The sequence below is a fragment of the Astyanax mexicanus genome, chromosome 3 (assembly GCF_023375975.1).
Source record: "Astyanax mexicanus isolate ESR-SI-001 chromosome 3, AstMex3_surface, whole genome shotgun sequence".
NCBI classification, from domain to species: domain Eukaryota; kingdom Metazoa; phylum Chordata; class Actinopteri; order Characiformes; family Acestrorhamphidae; genus Astyanax; species Astyanax mexicanus.
In genome coordinates this window covers 10,558,954-10,585,307 of record NC_064410.1, presented here as the reverse complement: position 1 = coordinate 10,585,307, position 26,354 = coordinate 10,558,954, and the positions used below count along the sequence as shown (strand labels likewise).

At 38.5% G+C, this 26,354-nt stretch overlaps 2 protein-coding genes across 2 annotated transcripts in view; one reads left to right on the top strand and one right to left on the bottom strand.

Annotated features, from left to right (window-relative positions):
- Positions 1–26,354, bottom strand: part of LOC111189911 (GTPase IMAP family member 8-like) — a 213,427-nt gene that overhangs the window by 32,465 nt on the left and 154,608 nt on the right. The window lies entirely within an intron of this gene.
- LOC125799315 (caspase recruitment domain-containing protein 10-like) overlaps positions 12,515–26,354 on the top strand; it is a 33,506-nt gene continuing 19,666 nt past the window's right edge. Inside the window, exons 1-6 of the mRNA XM_049475793.1 lie at positions 12,515–12,693; positions 15,319–15,348; positions 22,407–22,646; positions 23,288–23,425; positions 25,002–25,188; positions 25,385–25,523. Of these exons, the coding sequence (XP_049331750.1) occupies positions 12,687–12,693; positions 15,319–15,348; positions 22,407–22,646; positions 23,288–23,425; positions 25,002–25,188; positions 25,385–25,523 (741 nt within the window). The 5' untranslated portion in view covers positions 12,515–12,686. The remainder of the gene's footprint in view (positions 12,694–15,318; positions 15,349–22,406; positions 22,647–23,287; positions 23,426–25,001; positions 25,189–25,384; positions 25,524–26,354) is intronic.

Here is a 26,354-nt window from a genome sequence, read left to right as displayed (position 1 = left end):
GCAGAAAGGAGGGTGTATTTATAAAACATCTTGTAGTAAGAATTTTACTATTCTTTTATTATTCTGCATTTTATTATTTGTTTATCATGACAGGTAATGCATCTGATACACTGTATGAACACATTAATGTTCATTATGTTTTCTGTTTCAGTGTGATCTACTGTCCCATATTAAGAGTGTGAGGTTTAACTATAAATCACATGATCTTCCCTTTAGCTGGATTAAACATGGCCTGAGACATATTACAACACACGGCTTATTAAAGATCAGCAGTCTGATCAGTCTGACACACTCCTTAATCTTCACACATTTCTTACTCTACACACTCCGCACACTCCACATACTCTTCATACTACTTACACTTTACATACTCTTCACATTCCTCACTCCACACACTCCACACACTTCACACACTACTCACAAACTTCTCCACTCACTCCTCACTTCACACTTCACCTACTCCATACTCTCACTCCACACACTCTGCACACGCCTTATTTTTCACACACTCTTTAAACTTCACACACTCCTTACACCACTGCATTTCATATTCCTGATTAAATATTATGTAATGATTTACATGCACCTATTGTCACCCCTTCTCTGAGGGATTAGAAGGGCCTTACTGCACACCACTGCATTCCATACTCCACACACTCTGCACACTCCTCATACTCCTTAAACTTTACATACCCTTCACATTTTTCTCTCCACACACTTCACACACTCCACACACTCCTCACAGTTCACACACTCCTCAAGCTTCTCCACTCACTCCACACTTCACACACTCCTCAAACTTCTCCACTCACTTCACACTTTACATACTCCACACTTCTCACATTCTATTAACTCCTTAAACCTCCCATACTCCTCTCCATTCCTCCATCCACACACTCCTCACACTACACACTCCAGGAAACCCCTCCACTCCTCCTTACACTCCACACACTCCTCCTCACAACACTTCACACACTCCTCAAACATTTTACACACTTCACACTCTCTTTACACTTCTCAAATGCCTCACACTCTGCACACATCTTATACTTCTCACACTCCTCAAACTTCTCCACTCACTTCACACTTTACATACTCCACACTTCTCACATTCTATTAACTCCTTAAACTTCACAAACTCCTCAAACTTCCCATACTCCTCACAATTCTCAATCCACAGACTCCACACACTCCTCACACTACAAACTCCACACACTCCAGAAAACCCCTCCACTCCTCCTTACACTCCACACACTCCTCACACTACACACTCCTCAAACATTTTACACACTTCACACTCTCTTGCAAACATCTTATACTTCTCACACTCCTCAAACTTATCACACTTCATACACTCCTACACTCACTCCACACTCACACACAATCATCCTCACACTCCACAGTCCTCACATTCCACACGCTCTACATCTATTTGTATGTATATCTGTCTGTCAGTCTGTCTACCTCTCTGTCTCTGTTTTTCTTTCTGTTTGAGGGAGGCGGATGTAGAATCCTGAACTGGATCTTGAACTGGATCTCTGCTCTGTGGGAGCTTCACAGTCCGGACCCCACAGTACTGTGGCTGTGTTTGAGCACCCGTCCATCACGCCCTGGAGCAGTGGACAGCTGCTGGCTGATGTCAGGCTGGGTTAAATGTGTGTGCAGTGCCCGGCTCCTTTATCCCCTGCCTCCCCCCGGAGTGAGAGAGAGACCCATTCTTCAGCACACAGAGCTGTGATTATACTGCTCCTCCACAGAGACGGGCCTGAGACCGGGGGGCTCGGGGGGCACGGGGGGCTCGGTTCTGGACCAGATCTGACTTACTGGGACACAACATTCTTTCCCTACAGCAACACAGACACACACACACATTTACACCAATACACAAATACACACATCTCTCTCTCTCTATGTGTGTCTCACCCTCACAATCTCTCTTTATCTCTCTCACATCTTTTCTTTCTCTCTCACTCTTTTTCATCCTTATTTTCTCTTATTCTCTTTTACTGTCTTTTAATCTCTCATTCTCTCTCTTAATCTCTCTTTTCTCTCATTCTCTCTCACTCTTTCTTAATCACTTGCTCTGTCTTTTAATCTCTCTCTCTTTCTCTCTCACTCTGTCTCTTAATCGCTTTATCTCAGTCTTTCTTGGATTCTCACTGCCTCTTAATCTCTCTTTTTCCCTTATATTATTTTCTCTCTCTCTCTGTCTCATAATCTCTTTCTTTTTATCTCTCATTCTTTCTCTCTCATTCTCTTTCTCTCACTGTCTCTTAATCTCTCTCTTTCTCTCTCTCATTCTCACTTTCTCTCTCATTCTGTCTCTTAATATTTTTCTTTCTTTCTCTTTTAATTTCTCACTCTGTCTCTTAATCTCTTTCTTTCTCTCTCACTGTCTCTTAATCTCTTTCTCTTTTCCTCTCATTCTTTCTTAATCTCTTGCTCTGAGAGAGATCTTAATAGGTAGAGTGAGAGATATTTCTCTGTTACTCTATCTCTTAAGCTCTCTCTTTTTTCTCTCATTCTCTCTTTCTCTCTCACTCTATATCTCACTCTCAGTCTCTATTGGTTTCTCACTGTCTTTAAATTTCTCTCTCTTTCTCGCTCTCATTCTCACTTTTTCTCTCATTCTGTCTCTTAAGCTCTCTCTTTTTCTCTCTCATCCTCTTTCTCTCTCACTCTGTCTCATAATCTCTTTTTCTCTCCCATTTTTCCCATCTTAATCTGTCTTTTAATCTCTCTCTTTTTCTCTCTCATTCTCTTTTCCTCTCACTCTGACTCTTAATCTCTAACCTTTTCTCTCACTCTATCTCTTAAACTCATTCTCTCTCACTCTGTCTCTTAATATTGCTTTTTCTCTCTCATTTTGTCTCTTAATCTCTCTTTTTTCTCTCACACTATCCCTTAACCTCTCTTTCTCTCTCTCATTCACTCCCTCTGTCTCTTGATCTCGCTTTTTCTCTCTCAATCTATTTCTCTCATTTTGTCTATTAATCTCTCGCATTTATCTCACTCTATTTCTCTCTCACTCTGTCTCTTAATTTCTCTCTCTTTCTCTGTCTCTTAATCTCTCTCTTTCTCTTTTTTTCCCCTGTTTCTCTCTCTTACTGTCTCAAACTCTCCTGCTCTCATTCATTGTTTTTCTCTTAGTATCTCTTTTAATCTTTCTTTCTTTCTCTTTCATTCCCTGTTTCTTTCTCACTTTCTCTTATTCCCTCTCTCTCACTTAAACTCTCTCTCTCTGTTGCTCACACTCTTGTTACTCACTCTCTCTCTCTCGCCCGCTCTCTTTCAGACACTCCCTCTCTCTGTCTGTGTCTCAATTTCTTTCTATCTGATTGAAAGCACTGCTTTATTACTACTTATGTAATAATATATGTGTATGTAATAATAATAATAGTGCTGAAAGCTGTAACTCCTTGGCACTGAGGAGGATGTGGTGAAGGCTGGATGAAGACAGCAGTAATGAAGGGAATTAAGGCTGGTATCAGTGTCAGGTGTTGTATGGCGTGTGGGGGCTTGCCTCACCTCACTATGGTGTTTGTGATTAAATAAAGATTGTGGTCATGAGGAGCCCCGTGACTCACTGAGGAGCCTGACTCAGACTGAGTGATACAATCCCAGCTGATCAGAAAGACCCTCCAGCAGTTTCTGCTTCAACCCACACACTCTACTTTCAGTGGCTTACAGACCCCCTCTCCCACACATACTTCACTCTCAATAAACTACAGACCACCCCCTCTACCACACACTCCACTCTCAGATACAGTTGCAAGAAAAAGTATGTGAACCTTTTGGGATTACTTGGATTTCTGCATAAATTGGTCATTAAATGTGTTCTGATCTTTATTTAAGTCACAACAATAGACAAACACAGTCTGCTTAAACTAATAACACAAATAAATAAATGTCGGAATGTGTCTGAATGGTTTTATTGAACACAACGTGTTAACATTCACAGTGAGGGGGGGGGGGTATGTGAACTCTTTGGATTTAATGACTGGTTGACCCTCCTTTGGCCGCAATAACCCCAACCAAACATTTCCTGTAGTTGCAGATCAGACCTGCATAACAGTCAGGAGAAACTGTTTCAGGTCAGCAATATTCTTGAGATATCTGGTGTGAATCGCTCTCTTGAGGTCATGATGCCACAGCATCTCAACTGTGTTGAGGTCAGGACTCTCCAGAAGGCATATTTTCGTCTGTTGAAGCCATTCAGTTGTTGATTTACTTCTATGTTTTGGGTCGTTGTCCTGTTGCATCATCCATCCTCTGTTGAACTTCAGTTGGCTGAAAGATGGTCTTAAGTTTTCCTGCAAAATTACTTGGTTAAATTTAAGAATTAATTTTTCCGTTGATGACGGCAAACCGTCCAGGCCCTGAGACAACAAAGCAGCCCCTTTATAAGGGAAAAAATTCAAGCACTTTTTAAACACTTTCAAGGCCTATTTTTAAGTTTTTCCAGCACCTTTTAGCTGTGGTAAATTAATGATAATGGTGATATCTCAAAACTGCCATTCAGCGATAATCAATATATCGCAAAATTGTTCTCCACACTTCACAGCGACTATGCTACTGAGAAAAAAAATACTTCTAACTAAGTAAATAGCAGGAATTATGGATTAATTGGTGTCAGTTTCACACAATTTAAATAGCAATGTTCTTCACTGCATGTTTGCCCTATTCATTTGATTAGGCAGTTACTGAGAACATTTATACATACATTTACTCAAAATTATTGATGTGCTTTTTGTCAAACTGCGAGAGATGCTATTATATTTATGTGAACACAACCAGAATTGTGTTTGGTAATAGCAGAAGGAGATTAAATTTAAGCTGTAGAGTATCCAACTTAATTGGGTCAATAATAAAACTATGACACAAAAGATCACTAGGCAAATAACCTTCAATTATTTTTTTAACTGAAAATCGCCTCGTTCCACCAAAGCGCTGACGATGTGCTGGACTTCCTTTCCTTAATTTTCTTTCTTTTTTGGGCACCGCTGGGATAAGACGCTTCATGGTTGTACCGAAGCTACCTTAGTCTAGCCTAACTTGCATGTAAGGTGTCTCTTTGGTGTCAAACAAACATAAATAATGTGTTTATTTTATTTTTTTCCGTTTTCTTTGCCAACCTTTTGGCCAGCGGGGCCCCCCCTGATCCCGGAGGCCCCAAGCAATTGCATGGTTTGCGTGGTGGTAAAAAAAAACAACTATATTTTGGTTTCATCTGTCCACAGTATATTTAGCCAGTACTGCTGTGGAACATCCAGATGCTCTTTTGCAAACTTCAAATGTGCAGTAATGTGTTTTTTTTGAACAACAGTGGCTTCCTCCTCCGTGGTGTCCTCCGATGAACTCAATTCTTGTTTGATGTTTTCCTTATTGTAGATTTGTCAACAAAAATGTTAGCAGGGGCCAGAGATTTCTGTAAGTCTTTAGCTGATACTCTAGGATTCTTCCTCACCTCATTGATCATTCTGCGCTGTGCTATTGCAGTCATCTTTACAGGACGACCACACCTAGGGAGAGTAGTGACAGTGCTGAACTTTCTCCATTTGTAGACCCTCTGTCTTACCGTGGACACATGAACATGAAGACTTTTAGAGAAAATTTTGTAACCCTTTCCAGCTTCATGCACGTCAACAATTCTTTTTAAGAACAGCAAACTTAAAACTAGTGTGTTTTTTATTGGGCAGGGCAGCTTTAACCAACACATCCAATCTCATCACATCCTGGCTCCAGTTAGCTCTTAGAACAGTCATTAGCCTAGAGGTTCACATACTTTTTCCCCCCTCACTGTGAATGTTAACATGTTTTGTTTAATAAAACCATGCAAACATATAATAACCCATTTATGCAGAAATCCAAGTAATCCCAAAGGGTTTACTGTAGCTACAGACCACCTCCTCTCCCACACACACTCCACTCTTAGTGTGGTACAGACCACCCCCTCTCCCACACACACTCCAATCTCAGTGAGCTACAGACCAGCCCTGACTGGCTCAGTGACCACAGGCAAGAGTGCCCACTGGTGGATACATAAAAAACAGGGCCTCTCTGTGACACAATGTCAAAGTTTTATCACCAGTGACTGATCATGAGGGCAAAGGTCATTCTTACTCTCTCAGTTTACTGACAACAACTAAAAGTCCTCACCTGCCCGGCGAAGACACACCTCTGTTATATCCATTCTTATCTCTATATTACAGCATGTAGGTTATTACATATACAGTATTTACAGTAAACGGGCAAAAGTTTTGGGACACATTGTTAATTCAGTGAATTCCGTCTACTATGTATGTACGTAGAGTATGATAGGTATTGGGCGTAGTGTTATTAAATGTTGTTGCTAGTATTTGTATACAGTAGTTTGATGTAGTGCCACCCTACATGACTGGACTGCCCTCCAGCATTAGTAATCAGTCTGTACTCACACTCTTATCAAGGGGAAAACTTGGTCAGAAGGAAGTGAGTGACTAAGCTCCTCCCAGTGCTCATACTGTAATCACGCAAGAGAAGAAACCTGACTTTTAGCTCGGTAATCCAATTTATTCTGGGATATCCTGAGTATTCTGGAATTTCTCAGTCTGTGCATGCATGAAACAGGCCATGGTAGCGGAAATAAGTTACATTGGTTTAAGGTTTAACAAAGCACCAGTGAGATGACTTGCAAAACCTTTTATAGTGAAAAAATATGCAGATTACCCAAGTTCATGTAAATGCATTAATCAAATTACACTAAGACATTCTGCAGTAAATTAATTATGTGAATATGTGCATCTAATGTATTCACTGATTGTCATGAAAAGGTGCAGGGAAGACGTGGAGGCGGACGTAAGAAACGCGGGTAAGAAATAAATATTTAATAAATAAATAACAAAGAAACAAAGAAACAAGGAACAAGCAAACACGTAACAAAGATAAACCAAAAAAACAATAACCAAAATAAACAGTGAAACAAAATAACAGAAACCTAAACAAACAAGAGATACTAGAAATAAACTAACAGGGCTAGGGAAATATATATACAAGGGAATAAACTAATAAATAAACGGAAGGAGACTATAAACAAGAGAACAAGCAAAAAACAAGAAACAAGGGACTAAGGCTATGAGAGACAAGAAAACACTGACATAAGCTTAGAAACACAGAGAGAGACGAACGACAGGTGAAGGTGCAAAGACTGACGAAGGACAAGTGACAGAGGAGGGCTATTTATACTAACATGAAACACACTAGAAGTGGGAACACCTGGGACTAAGGGGCGGAGCTACAAATGAGACACGTGGTGGAAAACTACTGAGACAGGGGACACAGGAGCACAGGTCACGTGGGGAGAACACACAGAGACATGACACAAGGCCAGGACGTGACACTGATTCTGTCTCAAGGAGTTCCTACTGTCCCAATATGCTATTGGGGTTGGGGTAAGGATGGTTGATATTGGTGATAGTTCATATAGTATCATGATATTTAAAGACATTTTCATGACACACATATCTATTAGTAATGAATCTGACTTTTTTTAAACAATTTAAATGTTCAATTCAATGTTATTCAAGTAGACGTTTATACTTAGTACAGTTATTTACATTCAAAATTAGCTTTACTTTATTAACTTAAATGTAAATGTGACTAATAGTACTTTTGTAATGTACAGTCCTGTTCAGTATCGGATTTCTATGGCCCCAACCAGCACTACAAAGGATATGTCTAATTTCATCAGCAGCTCTTCTGATTTAATGTCATATATCTCTGATCAGACTATTAGTAAAAATACTAATAAAAATACTTGACTCTTTTTAGGAGAGCTTTGCAAAATTAATTAGTGATTGAAAACACATTGATAATAAATTGTTTAACAATATGATAAAATATTGTGGTCACACTTAGGGTAAGGGAGACCAGGGACGGTTGTAAAATATTGAATTCCTCCAATAAGCACATGTTCAGTTACACTGTCTTCTTGCTAACAAAAAGGTAAATGTTTCCACAAAATAACATCAAACAATCATCAAAAGTGATTTTTTTTTTAGATAAAAATGTAATTATTCTATGGATATTGTCCTAAAATCATATTTCTTGGAATCCAAAAAAGTATTTTTATAAGCTCTCTCTCTCTCTCTATATATATATATATATATATATATATATATATATATATATATATATATATATATATATATATATATATATATATATATATGTATCAGATGACTAGATGTCAGGTTAATTCACATCAGGTTAAATCATATCTGGTGATACTGAGACGGTTGTAATGCCTAGTTATAATCATCCCTAAATCAAATAGTCAGTGACTTTTGTGTATATTTCAAAAACAAAGATTATCAACATAAATAAAATACTAAGAGGAAAAAATATATATATATTTAGTGACAAAAAAAATGCAAACCCATCAAGAAGCCAAAATTCAGGATTCTTCTGATAGAGATGAATTCTGCACTGTGGCCTGGAGATCTACTCCAGGGCAAGGAAGGCCTGGGTCCAGTGCTGGTCCTGTAAAGCCTGGGCACACAAGCACAAGTCACTTTTACACTTGTCACAACTGTGACTCATAGTAATGTGTGCTCTTTTCTTGAATTAAAAAAAAAGTAATCATAGTCCTGTTCAAAATAACAAATAAATAGGCACAATAACATGAATGAAAAACAATCTTTTCATTTTAAACATTTCAATGACTGTATTTAAATCAATTTCACAACCTGTGGTAGTAGCAGTTTACACATTGAAATTTATGATATAGCAACTTGGCTCTTTCATTGTAAATGTTTTTTTTTTTATTTACTCATTTCCCCTACATCAAAGATCATATATAAGAATTGTTAATTGGTTAGGTAATGTCTCAACTAATTATTAATTGTCATTAGTTGAAACATTATTATTCTGTCATAGGTATTGTTAATTAATGCACCCTTATTGTAAAGTGTTTCCGTTAGGGTCATTTTGTCCTGCTCTAGTTTGAGGTTAGGGAAAGGTCTTCTCCATATTTCTTCAGTACATTTCCTGTTTCCTTACGGTTAAAGTTTCATACCTCTGCCCGCTTGTTTAACCATATGTTAGTTAAATATTGACCAGAATGGAGGCACAGCCTGAGTATGAGATGTATGAGATTATAATACTGCAGCACAGACTCTCTCTGGTAACCAGATATATAAAATATAAAGTACTGGAGACCCAGATTTGAGTAAAGGGAGTAAAAGAGCTCTATCAAAAAAAGTGACAGTTTTCCCAAATGTTTAAACACAATTATAGAAAACCTGGCTCAGTCTTCTTAAAACTCACTTCTTAAACACAAACTGAAAATTATTAACTGCTTTTTTGAAACTCTACAAATCTCTAGCAAAACTGATTCCTTTTATCAAAACAAAACACACAGCTATTTATATAATTATCAGCAGAGCATCAAATAAACACTGACAATATCAATTCAAAGCACTATTATCAGAAGTGTTTGGTTTTGTTTTTGACTTCATGAGGCCGCTGTACAAATTCAAATGCATACAAGTCCATGGAAATATGTTGTTGTTTTTTATATATTTATTTGGTGCAGTGTAGGACCCCCTACACACTCAGAAAAGTAAGTACAGTTTTGTACTTAAAAGAGTACAGAGCTTGTTGCTGGGGCTGTACCTTATATTGAGGTACAAAAAAGTACCTTTCAGTGAAAGTCCTTTTTTGTACCCATGGTTTTTGAGCCAGTAAAGATTATAAAGATTATAAACATGATCATCAATTGAATATGTGTCAAGAACTTTATGACCCATAATTGTCTGGCTTTCAAATAAAAAAATGTGCAAATAAAATATATATTGTTTGTTAGTACAGTGATACAGAATACTGAATGTACCCTTTGTCTGGTTAAATGGTACAAATCTGTACTTATTGCTAGGAATGACTTTGTACTTCAGAGAGAACACATCTGACCCTGTAAAGACCAATATTGTACCTTTGAGGGTACAATTATGAAGAGTGTACCTTTGAGTACAAAAAAGTACTCATATCGTACCTCTTTTTTTTAGAGTGTAGCATTACAGTACTACATGTATATGGGACACAAATGTACGCCATTTTTACTGTATGTAGTTTGTGTAAAACTGTAATTTTCACTTATGTAAGTACAATGAGAAACATGATGAGGAAAATCAGTTCACATACAAAGAGGTAACAAAATGTATTTATAATTTATGTATTTGAAGGTCAGTGATTCTCAGGTGGCCAAGGTGTTCTAAATGATGCAGTTTGTGTTTAGCGATTTGCAGAGCTGTGATTTAGAATGATGTTTGAGTGAGAACATGTGGAATTGTGCTAGATTTTACACATAAGCTTCATGTTTTTGGATTTGTGTGCATAGTTCCACATTTTGTGTGCATACAATGTAGAAAAACTGTAAACTCCACAAAGAGACTGTAAAAAAAGATGGACATTGTGTCTCCGTTCCAATTCATTCAGTGAAAATGAAGCCAAAATCTTCCTTCATGTTGGCGATCCTGAAACTCGAGTCTGCGCAGTAGAGACCAGAGGAGGGAGAAAGACCAGCCTACTCACTTAAATATCCCCACCCCTGAGGGCTACCTCGAGGTCACAGGCAGCAGAGCGAGCGGAGCTCTTGGTCCCGCCCTTAACCAGCCGTTTTTCAATAACCACACCTTTTTTAAATAGAGCTGAATAATGTTTTAAAAAACTTAACATATTTAACAATATAAGCAGAGGTTACACTAGCTGTTGCATTTAAATAATGGAGGTAGAATTACAGTGTATTAGAAAAAAACGTGATTGAAATTTGTCTGTTTTGCCATTGAAACCGATGGGGATGGGTGGGGTTACACAGCTTTCTGAAACCTCACAGCAGGGGGCGGCCGACCTGTGGTGGCTTCACTTTTGAGAGACGATGCTCTGTCCAGCTATATACAGTCTATGACTGCACACTTAAGTAGAAGTGCTGAAGTATTCTGCATTTTTTGTAATTCAGTATTTTACGTAGTTTATTGTAAATTAACTATTGAAGTACTGAAAGTAAAAGTACAGTACTGCAATTGTCCAAAATTTGTAGTAAGTATGTAGTAGAAATAAAAGTGAGAAAAATAGGAATAAAATAATACCCCAGTAAACAAATACAGCATTGTAGTAGTTAAGTACAGTAGTGAAGTAGTTCTGCTTTAGTACTATACTCAGTGATGGTATAGTTACTTTGAAAAAGTAATCTGATTGCTGATTACTGATTACTCCTTTAAAAAGTAACTTAGTTACTTTATGGATTACTTGATTTTAAAAGTAACTAAGTTACTTTATTAGTTACTTTCAGCAGCTGCAGACACCACCTCCCGCCGCCTTAACATAAAAATTATAACCAGTTTTGCCAATACTCCCTTTATTGGAAAATGCATTTTTAACAGCAACAATGTATCTCTATTAAGTTGAACTATTTCCTAAATTTTTTTTTTTTTATAAAAATAAAAAAATTTACTTAACATATTTTTAAAAAATAAAATAAAATATGGTCTTTCTTGATTTTACTAAACATAAATACTTGTTTTTATAAAAAATATATAAAATAAAGAAAGTCTTTCTTGACCTGACATATTTAACACTGTAAAACTGAACATTAAACCTGTTGTTCTTTGCAGGGCAGCAAGGAGTGGTTTTATAAAACAGAACCGTGTATATGGTCTAGACCAGGGATCACATATTTGCAGACTGCGGTCCGGGTCCGGACCCAGACGTTGTCCAATACGGAACCATACCGGACCCAACTACTGAGAAGGATTTAATTCTGACAGTGTTCATTTAAAGCACCGGAACTTTTCTTGTCTTTACGGTATGTGCGCTCTGCGCCACAGTGAACTTCCAATCACGTGTGGTGTAAAATCTTTTACTGCTGCTCTCCTCTGCCAATCAAATTTGTGGCAGACCGCTGCCCTGGCTAGTGAATTGGGACACGGCCGCAAAAAAAACGCCTTTATAAAGAGCCCGAGAACTGGCGAAAAAAGAAAACGGGCGGAAACTAAAGACACGCCGAGCGCGCGAGAGAGAGACAGGGGAGAAAGCGAGACGCGTGTGACTGGGGAAGAGCGGAGGGGGAATGGGTAAGGGAGCGGTGTGTGTGTGTGTGTGTGTGTGTAGGAGATGAGGTGGAGAGAGAGAGAGTAACGCACAGTGACTTAAATAAGTAACTTTAATCTGATTACTGGATTGGAAATAGTAACGCGTTAGATAACTCGTTACTGAAAAAAAGGGTCAGATTAGAGTAACGCGTTGCTAAGTAACGCGTTACTGACATCACTGACTATAGCCCAGTCTGGGAGAACTCTGCACTGTTATCTGAGCAGTAAAAGGGAGTAAAGTCAGTGGGCTGACCTTATTGGCAGAGTGAAAACAAAGACTGCACTCCCCTGCAGTCCTGAGTGGAGCTGTGTGTGTGTGTGTGTGTGTGTGTGTCTGGTGTGAGGGGAGTGTACAGTGTGTGCAGGTGTAAGTAAAGAGAGAGAGAGAGAGAGAGAGAGAGGGAGGGAGGTATGTGTGAGTAGAGTAGAGTAAGGAGGGTAAAGTCGTAGCTCCAGTCTTCTGAAGTAGCTCTGATTCTTCTGGGAGAGAGTGTGACTCTGAACTGCAGGACTACAGGACTCTACAGGACTTAGGACTCTTCCTCCACTCCAGCAGGAGAGATGAGTGGTGAGTGATTCTGCATTGTTTTTTTTAATAAACACTCTGTACTACTACAAACCCCAGTTATCATCTAAAATGTTATTAATTTTATACTAGTAGAGAGTAGAGTTGTAATTCCAGATTATTAATTAATAATTCATTTTTGGTGTATATTACAAGAGGGGGATAGGAGGACATGCCCCCCAAAAACTGTGTATTTTTAAAGTCAGAGAGCATATGTTTTTTCTGTCCCTGTGTTAAAGGCTAGTGTTGAGACCAGTGTTGCTAAATTATCGACCTTTTAGACCCTCCAGCCAGTTATTTTCAAATACACGAACAGCTAGTAGAACCACTACAGCTCCTTTCACAGAGGAGAATCACTGAACACAGCATCTCCTCTGATCCAGAAGAGGAGCAGCAGACAGACACAGAGCTGTGCATGTTTATAACCAAATCCTCCTGTCACTGATCTGCTGTCTACTCCTTCTTTACCTTCAGTTCATTCCTATTTTTGACCTGAACACAACCTGCACCCCTTATAAACTCAATCTGTAATATAATATAATATAATATAATATAATATAATATGATATAATACAATAATATAGTAACATAATATATATATAATATAATATAATCACACTCTGCACACACCACACACTCTCTCTCTACTCACCCTAGTGCTGTGCTATATGATGATAAATATTGTGGGGACGATAGAAAAGTGTCTATTGTGCTACTTACCTTCTATCGTCCCTACCGTTTCTACAGTAATTTAATCAATTTTTAATGCAAATATATAAAGTAGGCTACGATAAAATGTATTGGCGTGGTCACTTTGCATAAACTCGGTTTATATAAGTGATAAAGTAATCTTCACAAAAAAAGCTTCATAATGAGGTTTTGCTTTATGTTATTTGACGGCCACACACGGACACGCCGGTTTGCGACATGCTTTACGTTTTTACAGTCATATGAAAACGTTTGGGCTGTATGGGAGAGTAATGCGAAAGAAGCCATTTCTTATTATGCAAAATATATATTCTCATTATGCAAAAGCACACCTCAGGCGACTCTGTTTGTGGCATGGTTGCAGAAATGGCTTTTTTCACATCACTCTCCCATACAGCTTCTCCTTGTGCAAAGTGCGCTGTATTGTTGACCGATGCACAGTGACACCATCTGCAGCAAGATGATGCTGCAGCTCTTTGGAGGTGGTCTGTGGATTGTCCTTGACTGTTCTCACCATTCTTCTTCTCTGCCTTTCTGATATTGGATACACCTGGCTATGAAGTTCAAAGCTCAATGAGGTTACCCAACCAATTTTGTGCTTCAGTAAGTCAGTAAAAAGTAGTTAGGAGTATTCAAATCAATAAAATGATAAGGGTGCCCATACTTTTGCAGCGGTCAAATTTTGGTTTAATGCATATTGCACATTTTCTGTTAGTACAATAAACCTCATTTCAATCCTGAAATATTACTGTGTCCACCAGTTATTAGATATATCAAACTTAAATGGCTGTTGCAAACACCCAAATATTTAGAACTAAAAATGATTAAGATTAATAGGGGTGCCCAAACTTTTTCATATGGCTGTAAACTCATGAGGGCTGAACAATGGAGACGCATTGTTCTTTTGAAAAAATTAGATACCTCATCTGTTTTCATTTGATACAAATATATTGCTGCACTAAAAGGTAGTAATCACACACTTTCTCCCTACTCACCACCTCACACACATCTGCATTCACACCTTATCCTATGTTTATATGTAACATTAATAGTTTACATATTAATACCTGTCAATTTTAAATCTGCAGTAATGTATCTATAGTGTAAGTTATATTTCTGTATTCTATATTTTTAGATTCTTGCATATAGTGTGTTTTTACTACTAATAGGTCGTAAGGTAGTAGACTGTGCAAGTTTTTTACTTCTGTGTTATTGTGACGTAACAAAAATCTATTTCGTTTTGATGTGTGGCATTTGTGTCTGAAAAATGATTAAATACGTATATTAACTGCATTCTGTCAAAGTAAAATAGAATTGTTTTAAGCCCATTGTGTAATTTTGTAAATTTCAATGCATTAATCATTACCTACTTATTGGTATTTCTTTAAAATATGCATATAGTTTATATGCATATACATACATTCACTGATAAACAATACTACCTTAGCTACAGTGGTATCTATACAGTGTATAGCTCATATTTTATGGGGTGGAGTGGCCTTTTGTCAAACCAAAAATAAATAATATTATTTCCAGATAGCATACATACATTCAATTAACTTTGATTTTCCCATCATAAATGCATTGATGAACATTAATCAACAATGACCCAATATTAAGTAACCCAGCTCTCCTAAGCCGACCTCGGGCAGCTACTTAAGCCAGAGAGTACTTGGACAATAAACAAAAAAGAGCTCCCCATGTTCCTCCCTTCCTCCTGTTATGCAGTGGAGACCTAGGGCCTGTCTCCCAATAAATAATAAAATAAAAAAATGTACTAATGACATTTAAGACAAAAAACAGTCATGCAAATACTAAACAAAAAAAAAACACCAATGGCCATTGAAAACAAATTGTGTACATAAAATAAACCAAATACTTATGTATATATAATTATATTAATTATATCCTTTTTTATAGGTACCCCTCATCATGACTCCCTGACCCCACGTAAGTACTCTTTGTTTAATAGAAACACTATATACAGTGCCCTCCAAATTATTGGAACAGTGGGGCAAATAACATAGTTTCTGCTGTAGACTGAAAACATTTTGCAAGAGATCTACATATCAGCTTTTATTTACATCTGGATCTGATGCACAGTTCAGAAGATAGCACCTTCTGTCTGAACCCTCCCATTTTTCTTATGAGCAAAAGCATTGGCACAAGTAACTGTTGTAAGGTGTATTTTGTTGCCCAGGTGTGTCCTGAATCCTGATACATTAGTTATTTAAACAGTAAACAGTGCTGAATGTCTACACTGAATTTTAGATTTGGCTTTTATCTGTGCAAACTGTGCATTTATAGCTAGAGGTGTAACCAACATGAAAACCATATTAATGGGTGAAAAACGATTAGCCATAGCCGTACAACCATTTGAAATGTCCTGTAGAAGAAAGTCGTCATTGGTGTACTGAGTAATAGATGTTGAACAGGTAAAGAAAAGATAAAGAAAACCACAGACGTTGATGAGAGTGTTGTAAAGAGAGTCCCTTAAACAACTGTTAGTGACATCAGCAACAACTTCCTGAGGCAGGAGTGAAAGTATCTCAATCTACTGTTTACAAAAGACTTCATGAATAAAAGTACACAGGTTTCATCAGAAAATGAAAACCACTATTAACAAGAAGAATAGGAAGGCCAGTCCGGAATTTACCAAGAAGTACAGAGACAAGCCTATGGAATAAATATGAACTGATGGGGCAAATCTGAACCTTTACTAATGTGATGGAAAAGCTAAAGTTTGGAGAAAGAAAGAATCTGATCATGATCTCAAACATACCAGCTCATCTGTGAAACACAGCAGAGGCAGTGTCATGATTTGGGCTTACATTGCTTATTATGGAATGTCTACAGAAATATTTTGTCTGTCAGTTTAAAGAATGATGAAACCGAACTGATCAGGAGATTCTTCATCATGCAGAAAGATAATGACTCGAAAGTCACTGACTGGAAAAGCATCACTGAAGAAGAATGCAGATGTTTAGTGACGTCAGTGGGTCATAGGCTTGATGCAGTTATTGAAAGCGGAGGATTTGCAACTAAATTTTGAGTCTTATTCACTTTAATTCATCTTAAGTTTATATGTTACAATACTTTTGCTCACAAGAAAAATGGGTGGGGGTTCAGACAGAAGGTTCTATCTTCTGAACTGTGTATCAGATACAGAAAAAAATATATAATATCTGAAATATTGATCTTTTGCCTAAATTTTGGAGGGTACTGTCTATGTCATGATGTCCCCACCCATCATCACAATGTACTGCTTATAATAATACTTACATTAAATATTAATATCTTGATTAAATTCCATTCGTAGTATTCTTAAAGACTGCTGTGTATCCAATCATCAACATAGTGTTAAATGTTGCTGATTGGATACAGCAAACTAGCTGTAGGTCAATTATCACTTCAACACCCCTAAAACGGTAAAAACAATAGTTTGGGGGGGGGTCAAAACATTTAAATATACTTCTTACATATAATGTTAAATACTACAAAAACAATGCAGTATCTTTGCCTGGAAGAATATTGTGATACGATTTCAGCCCCCCTAAAGTGGATCATACCATTTCCTGTTATTAACCATTCCTCTCGTTTACCTGCCTGCTGGCTCGTTGTTGGTCACGTGACTTGCGTCTCAGTTACGGTAGTACGCACGCTGCTCAAGCTACAGCATTACGTGTAAGTAGCTTGTTATCTACTTAGCTTCCTTAAATATAAACTTTAAACACACTTTTTCCTTGAATAACATCCATAAATAACTCACGTGAATTTGCTATCCCACAATTCCGCCTTAAATGCTGCCGTGGCGGCACCCAGGCTTCAGGCTGTAGTAGAGACTGTGGCGTTTTTAAGGTGGACCAGAAGATTCTAATGGGAATCCACCTTCTGTTTTATATGGACTGCTTGTGATTTCTGCACAACCGAAGCAGAAATGTGTAAAACTCTTAAAACACTTTATCATCTACTACAGTCTAAAAAGAGAACTGTGTTTTAACGTGGAGAAATTTTTTTAATGCAGGGAACTGTTAAGGAAATGTGTTTTAAGGTGGAAGGGAAATGTAAACAAGAAACTTTAAAAGCTTGCAGTAAATTGACCTAGTTAGGAATTAGATTGAGTAGAATTTCATTAGGAATTAGATGAGTAGTTTTACAGTAAACTGGTGTATTACATTTTTTTAACTTATTTTCTATGTTTTTATTGGGCTACTTAAAAAATTAACAAGCTTTTTAAAAGGCACTAGCTAAGCTATATAAATGCATTTTTACATTTCCCCATTACATTTAATATTGTAGTCACTGTGTCTGGGCCTTACAGGGATTTTCAGTTACATTTTCAGTTACATTAGTATGTCTATTTATTTAAAATTTATTTTTTTTTGCAAGAAAGCTGATGATAGCAGCCAATAGAAGTGTGTGTGTGTTTTTGCAGGATTAACTGTGTATTTTGCTGTATAATATATTATTAATGACTATAAAGGTTATTGTGTGGTATGTAAATGCTACATTAGCTGATGTAATGTATCTCTTGATGCATCGTTTACATGCTGTGGACATTACAAGGAAGCGAGACACTGTAAGGATTGTAAGACTCTGCTGTACTGGTTTCCATTTACACCCCAAAGAAATACTTGACCCCCCAATTATCCTTGAATAATTCACACTCTGGTGTTATACCATTATACCCCTACAACTAACTCAGTTATCTGAGGATCTAGTACTTAAATTGGTAACTTTTGAGTTAAGACTGGTATCACCGCTGTGATTTCAGGCAAAAACAGGTCGCTCAATGATTTTACTGAGTGACAAACTGTCAAACAGCCCTATAACTCTCTTATATAGATACTTACTGTTTTATAGATGTTACTCTTATCTAGAATAGCTCGGATGTCCAGCTTGGTTTGATGTCACAGATGCAGGTGAATTATAGTGTCTTGGATGGAATCAGACATACAGACAGAATATAATTAATATTTGAATATTGGAAATTTCACTGAGCATCCGTATTGAATACAAATAACCCTGAACGAGACTCAGACACTATTTAACATTGTTTAGTGAATGGCAATGGAATACCTGTGGGACACTCCGGCTCAACAGATTCCAGCATCCTGCCCCGACCAATATTGTTTAGTGAATGGCAATGGAATACCTGTGGGACACTCAGGCTCAACAGATTCCAGCATCCTGCCCCGACCTGCCTGGTATCTGTGTACAGCACTGAGAGAGAGAGAGACAGAGAGAGAGAGACGTTGAGAAATGCCTGAATCATCTGCCCTGGAGGCACAAAGAAGTAAATAGGCCTCAGCAGTAGTGACAGCTGAGCCACACCAGCTCAAATGATGGGGTTTACTGCAGGACTCCATCTGGATTCAAACAAAACCAGCTGTAAATTACAAACTTACATTAGATAGTTTTCTAAATATAGAAATGAACAGCTGAAGAGCTGCAAATATGCAAAATATGCAAATATGCAAAAATGTTGATATTGATCCAAGAATTCTAGTAAAGTTTAGTAAAGGACATCTACATGTTTTAAGACTTTTTAGAAATTCTAGAATTCAAGAGTTTATGTTTATGGTGTTACTCTTCAAAGAAATACATTTTATGTATTTCCAAAGTGACAAATTTACAGAAGATTGCAAGAGAAGTCAATGAAAGTCAAAGTAAGCATTTATGGAGCATTTCCGTTGGTCCATTTACAATGAAATTCTGAGACAATATAAAGGTCATATGCTGTGTTCAGGAATGATGAAAACTTATTTAAAAATAGAGATAAACATTTTTCCTTGGTCAGTTACAGTACTTACAAAATTCTATAATTCCAAACATTTCTATGAACAGTCTCCAAAAAGTTCAGTCACTAAATTCTGCCAAACTCAAGACAAATCACATACACTCTAAAAATGATTCAGGGTGTTAGTAAATAAAACATAATAAAAAGAGTCCATTCAACATAAAAAAATCTGTTTGTTCAGATAAATTTAAACTGTATTTTTTGTTTGGTTGCATTTTTAACCCTTTTTTAATGCATCATTTTGCATCAGCACAACAACAAACATATTTTGCGATCCACCAACAAAAATATTTGCACTGCTGGAACAAAAAAAGAGCAATTGTGCACAGTTCTCTTCTGTGACTTTTTTGCTTTTCGTTTAGATTTGAAATCAGAAGTCATATATTATAAATTAATTTAATGTAACAATCAAAAATGTCTTGCATAGTGTTTTGTGCTCTAAGTCCTTAAGAGCTTTGTCTTCCTCAATTAAAAACAATGGTTTAGAATTTTTAGGCAGTGTGATGTATATCTAGTGTGCAATGGCCTTAGAAATATCTGAAAACAGACATGAAGCTCCAAAATTATAGAATTTCATTAACACCAGCTGTAAACCCCCAAAATTCAGTTAAAATTGTAAAACTCCAAAATTTTTGAATGTTTGGCTTTTTAGAATTTAAGGATATTCTTAGAATTATAGAAAGCTTTTGAAAATGTTGTTCTAAGGGAATTTTGGGATGCTACATTATTTTAGCTTTTCATTATTTTAGATTTTCACTGGAAGTTTACTTCAGTGTCAGAACTGATTTTCTCATCATGTTCATGTGACTCTCTAAACTACTGTAAATTATTTTTATTTCCAATAATCATAGTGGATAGAGTCTTTTTGAATAAAGCTGAAATGTTATGGCTGAGTTCAAGGGCTTGCTTTTGGAAGGTGTAGGGTTACTGTTTCTACCCACCACCCCTTCCCAAACACCCATGACTCCAAACACAGGCTGCCGGAAAAGCAGATGAGGCATGGCCATGCAGGCCTTATCAGACAAACAGCTCAACCTTTGCGTGCCTAGACCATGGCACACAGTCTCTGATGTTAGCGACTGAGAGGCATAAACAGAAAGCTTTCCACTGTCACTCTCTCTCTCTCTCTCTCTCTCTCTCTCTCTCTCTCTTCTCTTTTACTCTGTTTCTTTCTTCTCGCTGATGAGTATCAGGCAGTGTAAAGGGGAGGGCTGGATGGTGCTGTTTGCATTCCTGAGAAGTGAGACAGACGTCCTCCCCGTTGATGAGATCCTCATAAATTACTGGCAAAACACAAAGCTCAGCATTATGCTGCGCTCTACCCATCCGAGAAACCTCCACATCTGCTCTGGATGAGATAATGGGAAGATCCCACAAGCTAAAAAACTCCCTCTTCACCCACCTTCTACTGATACCCAATAATCCTTCTCAGGGAATCCACCTGCATACCAGCACTGTGATTTAATCAAAGCCTGCATTAAATATTTAGTCCAAAACAGTTGAATTCACTGAGGTTTGACATACTATCAGATCTCACTATCAGATTCCAATCACCTTGCTTTTTGACAACTATAGCCTGAGAAGCATTAACTAATATAGCCTGATCAACAATATGATCTTTTAGAATAGGGTATCCATTGTGTAATACACTCGGTTTATATATTATTGCTTCTAGATCAGTCCACCGCAATTTACCGTGCCTGGATAGTTGTAAATAGTAAATAGTACTCAATATTAATCATTTTGCATGCATCCTGGCTGTAAAACATAAAGCAGGTGTGTGTGTTTTGAGTTGATATTCTAGGTAGATGCTGCTACATCTGATGCCAACCATACCCTAGAAGAAAATACTCTAATACCAGAGTCTATTAGAATATACACTTATACCAGCAGCTCAAAATACTGGACACTGATTGGTTTGTAGAATGAGATTCACTTTGAGTGCAGATACGCAGAATGAGAGTAACCGATTCCCCTCTGATTCCTTTTATTTCTGGGTTAATCTACAGTTACAGTAGATATGGTGATCACCAGTGTAATCTCTGGTGAGACCCGCACTCATGCGTCATGCACCTGCACCCAAGGGACAAGAAAGCCAGTTCTTTTTCTTCGTCTATTGTTTAATAGGTGATGATTGGTCTAAAAGTCTGAATCATCTATAATTGTGCTTTTACACAGCAAACAAAGTGGAGCGGAGCAGTTGGTGAGAACTGGTCTGGTTACGATCCGACCCCACTGTCAATGATGCTCTTTTTATTTGAGCTTAACAGCTGATAAGCCACAGATTAATCTGATATACTAGCCAGTTAACGCAATTAATCACAGGAATAAACAAACACTGTCTATGCTGCTCCATGCTCCATTTACACACTGAACATGGTATGTGCAGCATTCACTGCTCGCAGCTCTGTTTACTACATGGACATCTGCGCTGCGCTTCCTATTAAAAAAAGTGCCGTGGCAAATTTTTTAGCTTCACGTTGCACAACTATATGCGCTGGTTTGTAACACAGAACCTTCTCGCTATATTGACTCTCTTGCTCTTGTTTCTTGCTGTTGTTTATTCACAATATCTATGTGAAAGTTGGCATGAGCCAAGACTAAGAACTTGTGATATTATTAAACCTGGTTGATTCTAAAAAATGTAAAGATGAGAAAATATGATACAGTACTGTTTGGGAATGAATAAGGGAGACAGAGTGAGGGACAGATAGTAGTAGTAAGTGAATGACAAAAAAAGCAGTGGTCTGTCTTTGTGAACAGTAGACCAATCAGTTTACTCTGTTGGTGAGATGTACATCCTTATTGGCCTGACTCTTTGGTCAATAGACCTATCAGTGTTCTGTCTACTGTCTATTTCATAGTGCATCAGTTCAGTGCATCAAATATAATACCAAGAACATGACCTACAAGTGGAAAACTGCCCAACTCCTCGCTAACTAATGGCAGTGTTCACAAAAAATCGATCCAGGCAATTATTTGTGATCGTATAGTTGGTGTGGTGCAGTGGATAACACCACTACCTGCCAATTATACCAATTAGAGTCCTTGGGCAAGACTCCTTACACTATATTGACCCACTTCTTTAATAGGAATAACCTTGTAAATCACTCTGGATTAGAGCGTCAGGTAATGCTTTAAATGTAATGTAAATCATCCAGGACACATTAACACCAGGTGTGTACTCTCTCTTGTTTTCTCTCTGCAGGTGTGTGTGAGTGGTCTTTACCTGATGCTGGTGAGGCTGAGAGCTCGCAGGTGCCCCCGTGGGGTGAGGAGGCTTATGAGGAAATGTGGGAGCGAGTGGAGGGGGTTAGACACAAGCTGACCCGCATCCTGAACCCGGCTAAGCTGACCCCGTACCTGCGGCAGTGTAAGGTCATCGACGAGCAGGACGAGGACGAGGTGCTGAATTCCAGTCAGCTTCCACTGCGGATCAGCAAGGCTGGTGAGAACTCTTTACTGACCCTCACATCTCACAACCCCTGCCTCCACTGCCTGATTTACCTTTTTTCCTCATTTCATTCCCATTTTATTCAGCCAATTACCCAACCCACTCATTAGGACTCCCCCCTATAACTAGTCCCCAACAACAGGAGGGTGAAAATTAGCACATACCTTCTCCGATACGTGTAAAGTCAGCCACCACCTCTTTACAAACTGCAGCGATTGTAGACGAGTAGCATCACAGCGCACTCGGAGGAAAGTGCACTGACTCGGTTCTGATACATCAGCTCACAGATGCCTTGTGCTGTTCGACATCAGCTTTTGAAGTGATGTGGGGAGAAAGCGCCATCTACCCACCCAGAGAGTGCAAGGCCAATTGTGCTCTCTCAGGGCTTGGATAGCCGATGGCAAGCTACATGAACAGGATTCGAACCAGCGATCTTCTGATCATAGTGGCAGCACTTAGCCTGCTAAGCCTGCACTTGGAAACCCCCTAATTTACCTGTTTAATAACATCAGTTTAATCACAATGAGACATGCTTTTTTCCTTAGCTAATTCTGATTGACCCCCACTTTGTGTAAAGGTGATTGAGATGTGTCTGAGTTTGGAGTGTTCTGATTGGTTGCGATACTGTTATGCAGGTCGTTTACTGGACATCCTCAGGGGACGTGGTGAACGAGGGTTGCAGGCTTTCATGGAGTCGCTGGAGTTTTACCATCCAGAACAGTACACACAGCTCACAGGCCAACAAGCCACACAGCGCTGCTCCATGATGCTCGGTATGGGTTTGTGTTTTGTCTTGTTGTTGTATTGCACTAATTTTAAGAGTTAAGGGGTTCTATATTTGTGCCAAAACTGGGAAACTGGTTATTGCCACACGAGGATATTCAGTGCACCTCTTGGTGAGAGATCGTTGACTGCTAGGAATGCCTCTACAATGCACTCGAGACATTTAGCCCATTTGAATGACTTTGAGAGGGTCTGCATCATTGGACAGAGAGAAGCAGGATGGTTATTTTCATGAATTGCCAGCAATCTAGACCACCTCTAAGCAAGACATTTTTTGTTCATTTTGCACCGGCATTTTGAATGAAAAACCTGCACTGCAATAGACTAGTACCTTATCTAGGCTAATTTGGGTGAGCTTATTAATCCTGCCTTTGCTGCAGAGTGATACACTGCCCCAGCATCTGGTGTGATGAACTGGGAGCCATTGCATACCACAGTCAGTCACCCCTAGTTGTAATACAAGGGAAACTAGCAGCTCAGTAATATGTGTATCTATCACTACTGGCAGTGTTTCAAACTGGCAATTTTCAGCAGGATAATGCTCTACCACACACAGCAAATGTTTCCCAGATATATCACTACTTTTTCTTGGCATGCCTGGTTGCCAGATTGATCATCAGTCTAGCATTTATAGGATCAGCTGAGATGTCACCTTTTTAACAACCTGTAGAGCAGAATCTACATTCTGTGTACAAAAGTACTGCAGGATGCCTTACGGAACCTGTATTTATCCAGGCTAAAAGCAAAATCTAGATCATGAATCTCATATATTATATAGATGTATTACACACAGAGTGATCTATTTTGGCTTACTGCCAATGAAAACCCAAAAGTCAGTATCTTAGAAAATTAGAATATTATATAAGACCAGTTGGTACTTTTGGCAGTGTGGGCAGTGTGCCAAGTCCTGCTGGAAAATTAAATCTGTATTTCTAGCAGGACTTGGCACATTAATGTTGTTAGCAGAGAGAAGCATGAAGCGCTGTAAGATTTTGTGGGGAAACAAAACTGCACTGACTTTAGACTTGATAATAAAACACAGTGGATCAACACCAGCAGATGACATGTCTCTCCAAACCATCACTGATCATCAGTGCATTTCACATTTAATTTGTAAATCAAGGAAGCAGAGTCTGGAGGAAGAGTGGAGAGACACACAGTCCAAGCTGCTTGAGGTCTAGTGTGAAGTTTCCACCAATCAGTGATGGTTTGGAGAGACATGTCATCTGCTGGTGTTGATCCACTGTGTTATATTTTATCAAGTATAAAGTCAGTGCAGTTTTGTTTTCCCACAAAATCTTACAGCACTTCATGCTTCCCTTTGCTGACAACTTTTATGGCGATGCAGATTTCATTTTCCAGCAGGACTTGGCACACAGGACTTTTCACAGCGTTTTCATCGGCTGTAAGCCATAATCATCAACAGTAAAATAAAAAAAAACGCTTAAAATAGATCACTCTGTGTGTAATACATCTATATAATATATGAGTTTCACATTTTGAACTGAATTACTAAAATAAAGTAACTTTTCAATGATATTCAAATTTGTATGTGCGTGTTTGTAGATGAGGAGGGTCCGGAGGGTCTGACTCAGTTCCTGCTGTTGGAGGTGAAGAAGCTGAGGGAGCAGGTGAGGTGCGCCCGGCTGTGTGAGCGCAGGTTGTCTCAGCGCTGCAGAGTGGCAGAGGAGGAGCGCAGCCGAGCAGAGAGGAAAACACAGGACCTCAGACAGGAGAGAGGACAGATGGAGAGGTACACATACACACACACACACATATACACATACACAAACACACATTACTCACAAGCATTGAAGCATTATCACTGAATAGAGAAATACTTGGCCTAACTGTGTGTTTGTGTGTGTGTGTGTGTGTGTGTGTGTGTGTGTGTGTGTGTGTGTGTGTGTGTGTGTGTGTGTCTGTGTGTGTGTCTGTGTGTGTGTCAGGCTGAGGCAGGACTGGGAGGCAGGGGCGAGAGAGCTGGGCAGACTGAAGGAGAGGCATTTGGAGCAGGCCGTGAAATACACCAGAGCCCTGGAGGAGCAGCGGAAGGCCTCCGCCCGTGAGAGGGAGTTACTCACACAGGTAACTCACACACTGTAAAACACATTGTACAATTTCAAATATTTTCACCTGTATTCTAATGTGCTTAAAAAAAACTATATGATCATACTGGGACACCTGCTCTATTGCTGCTATTGTTAGATTAAGTGTTTCTACAGTCCTATCTACTACATTGTGGAAAATTACTGTGAGAAATCCATTGCTTTGGACTACAAGATATGCTTTACCACGCTCAGAATGTTGGATGCTGATCACTAGTCCACCTCACCCCTTAACTCCCCAATTTATTTTATCCAATAGTGTACTGGATGGAGCTCCATCACTCCACAGAACACTGTGGTGTCAGTAGGTTCATGTTTGTTTATATGCTCAAGAAAGTACAATTCTATTGAAAGTACAGGAACTAGACAGGCTGTGTTTAGTTTACCAGGATAATAGAAAGGCTTTTTAAGTTAGTAGTTTCCAAAAATGTGCTACAAGTATGAGTTTTTGGGTCTTAGCAACAGCAAAAAACACTGTAAAATTAGCAGATCAGTATCTGCCTTGTAGTTCTTCTGTGCTCTGTGCTCTTAGGGCGTTTTCACACCAGCACTATTTGGTCCGTTTAAAACGAACTCTGGTCCGTTTGTAACTTTAGTGCGGTTCGATTGAGCAGGTGTGAAAACAGTAATCGCACTCTGGTGCGGATCAAAAGAACCGGCTCCAGACCAGCTAGGTTCGCTTGTGGTGAAAACGTGATCCGGTCTCGATCCGACCCAGCTATTAAATATAATCCATTTATTTGAGCTAAACTGCTGATAAAGCAAGCACAGTTTAAACTGATATATTAGCCAGATAACGCTAATTACCACA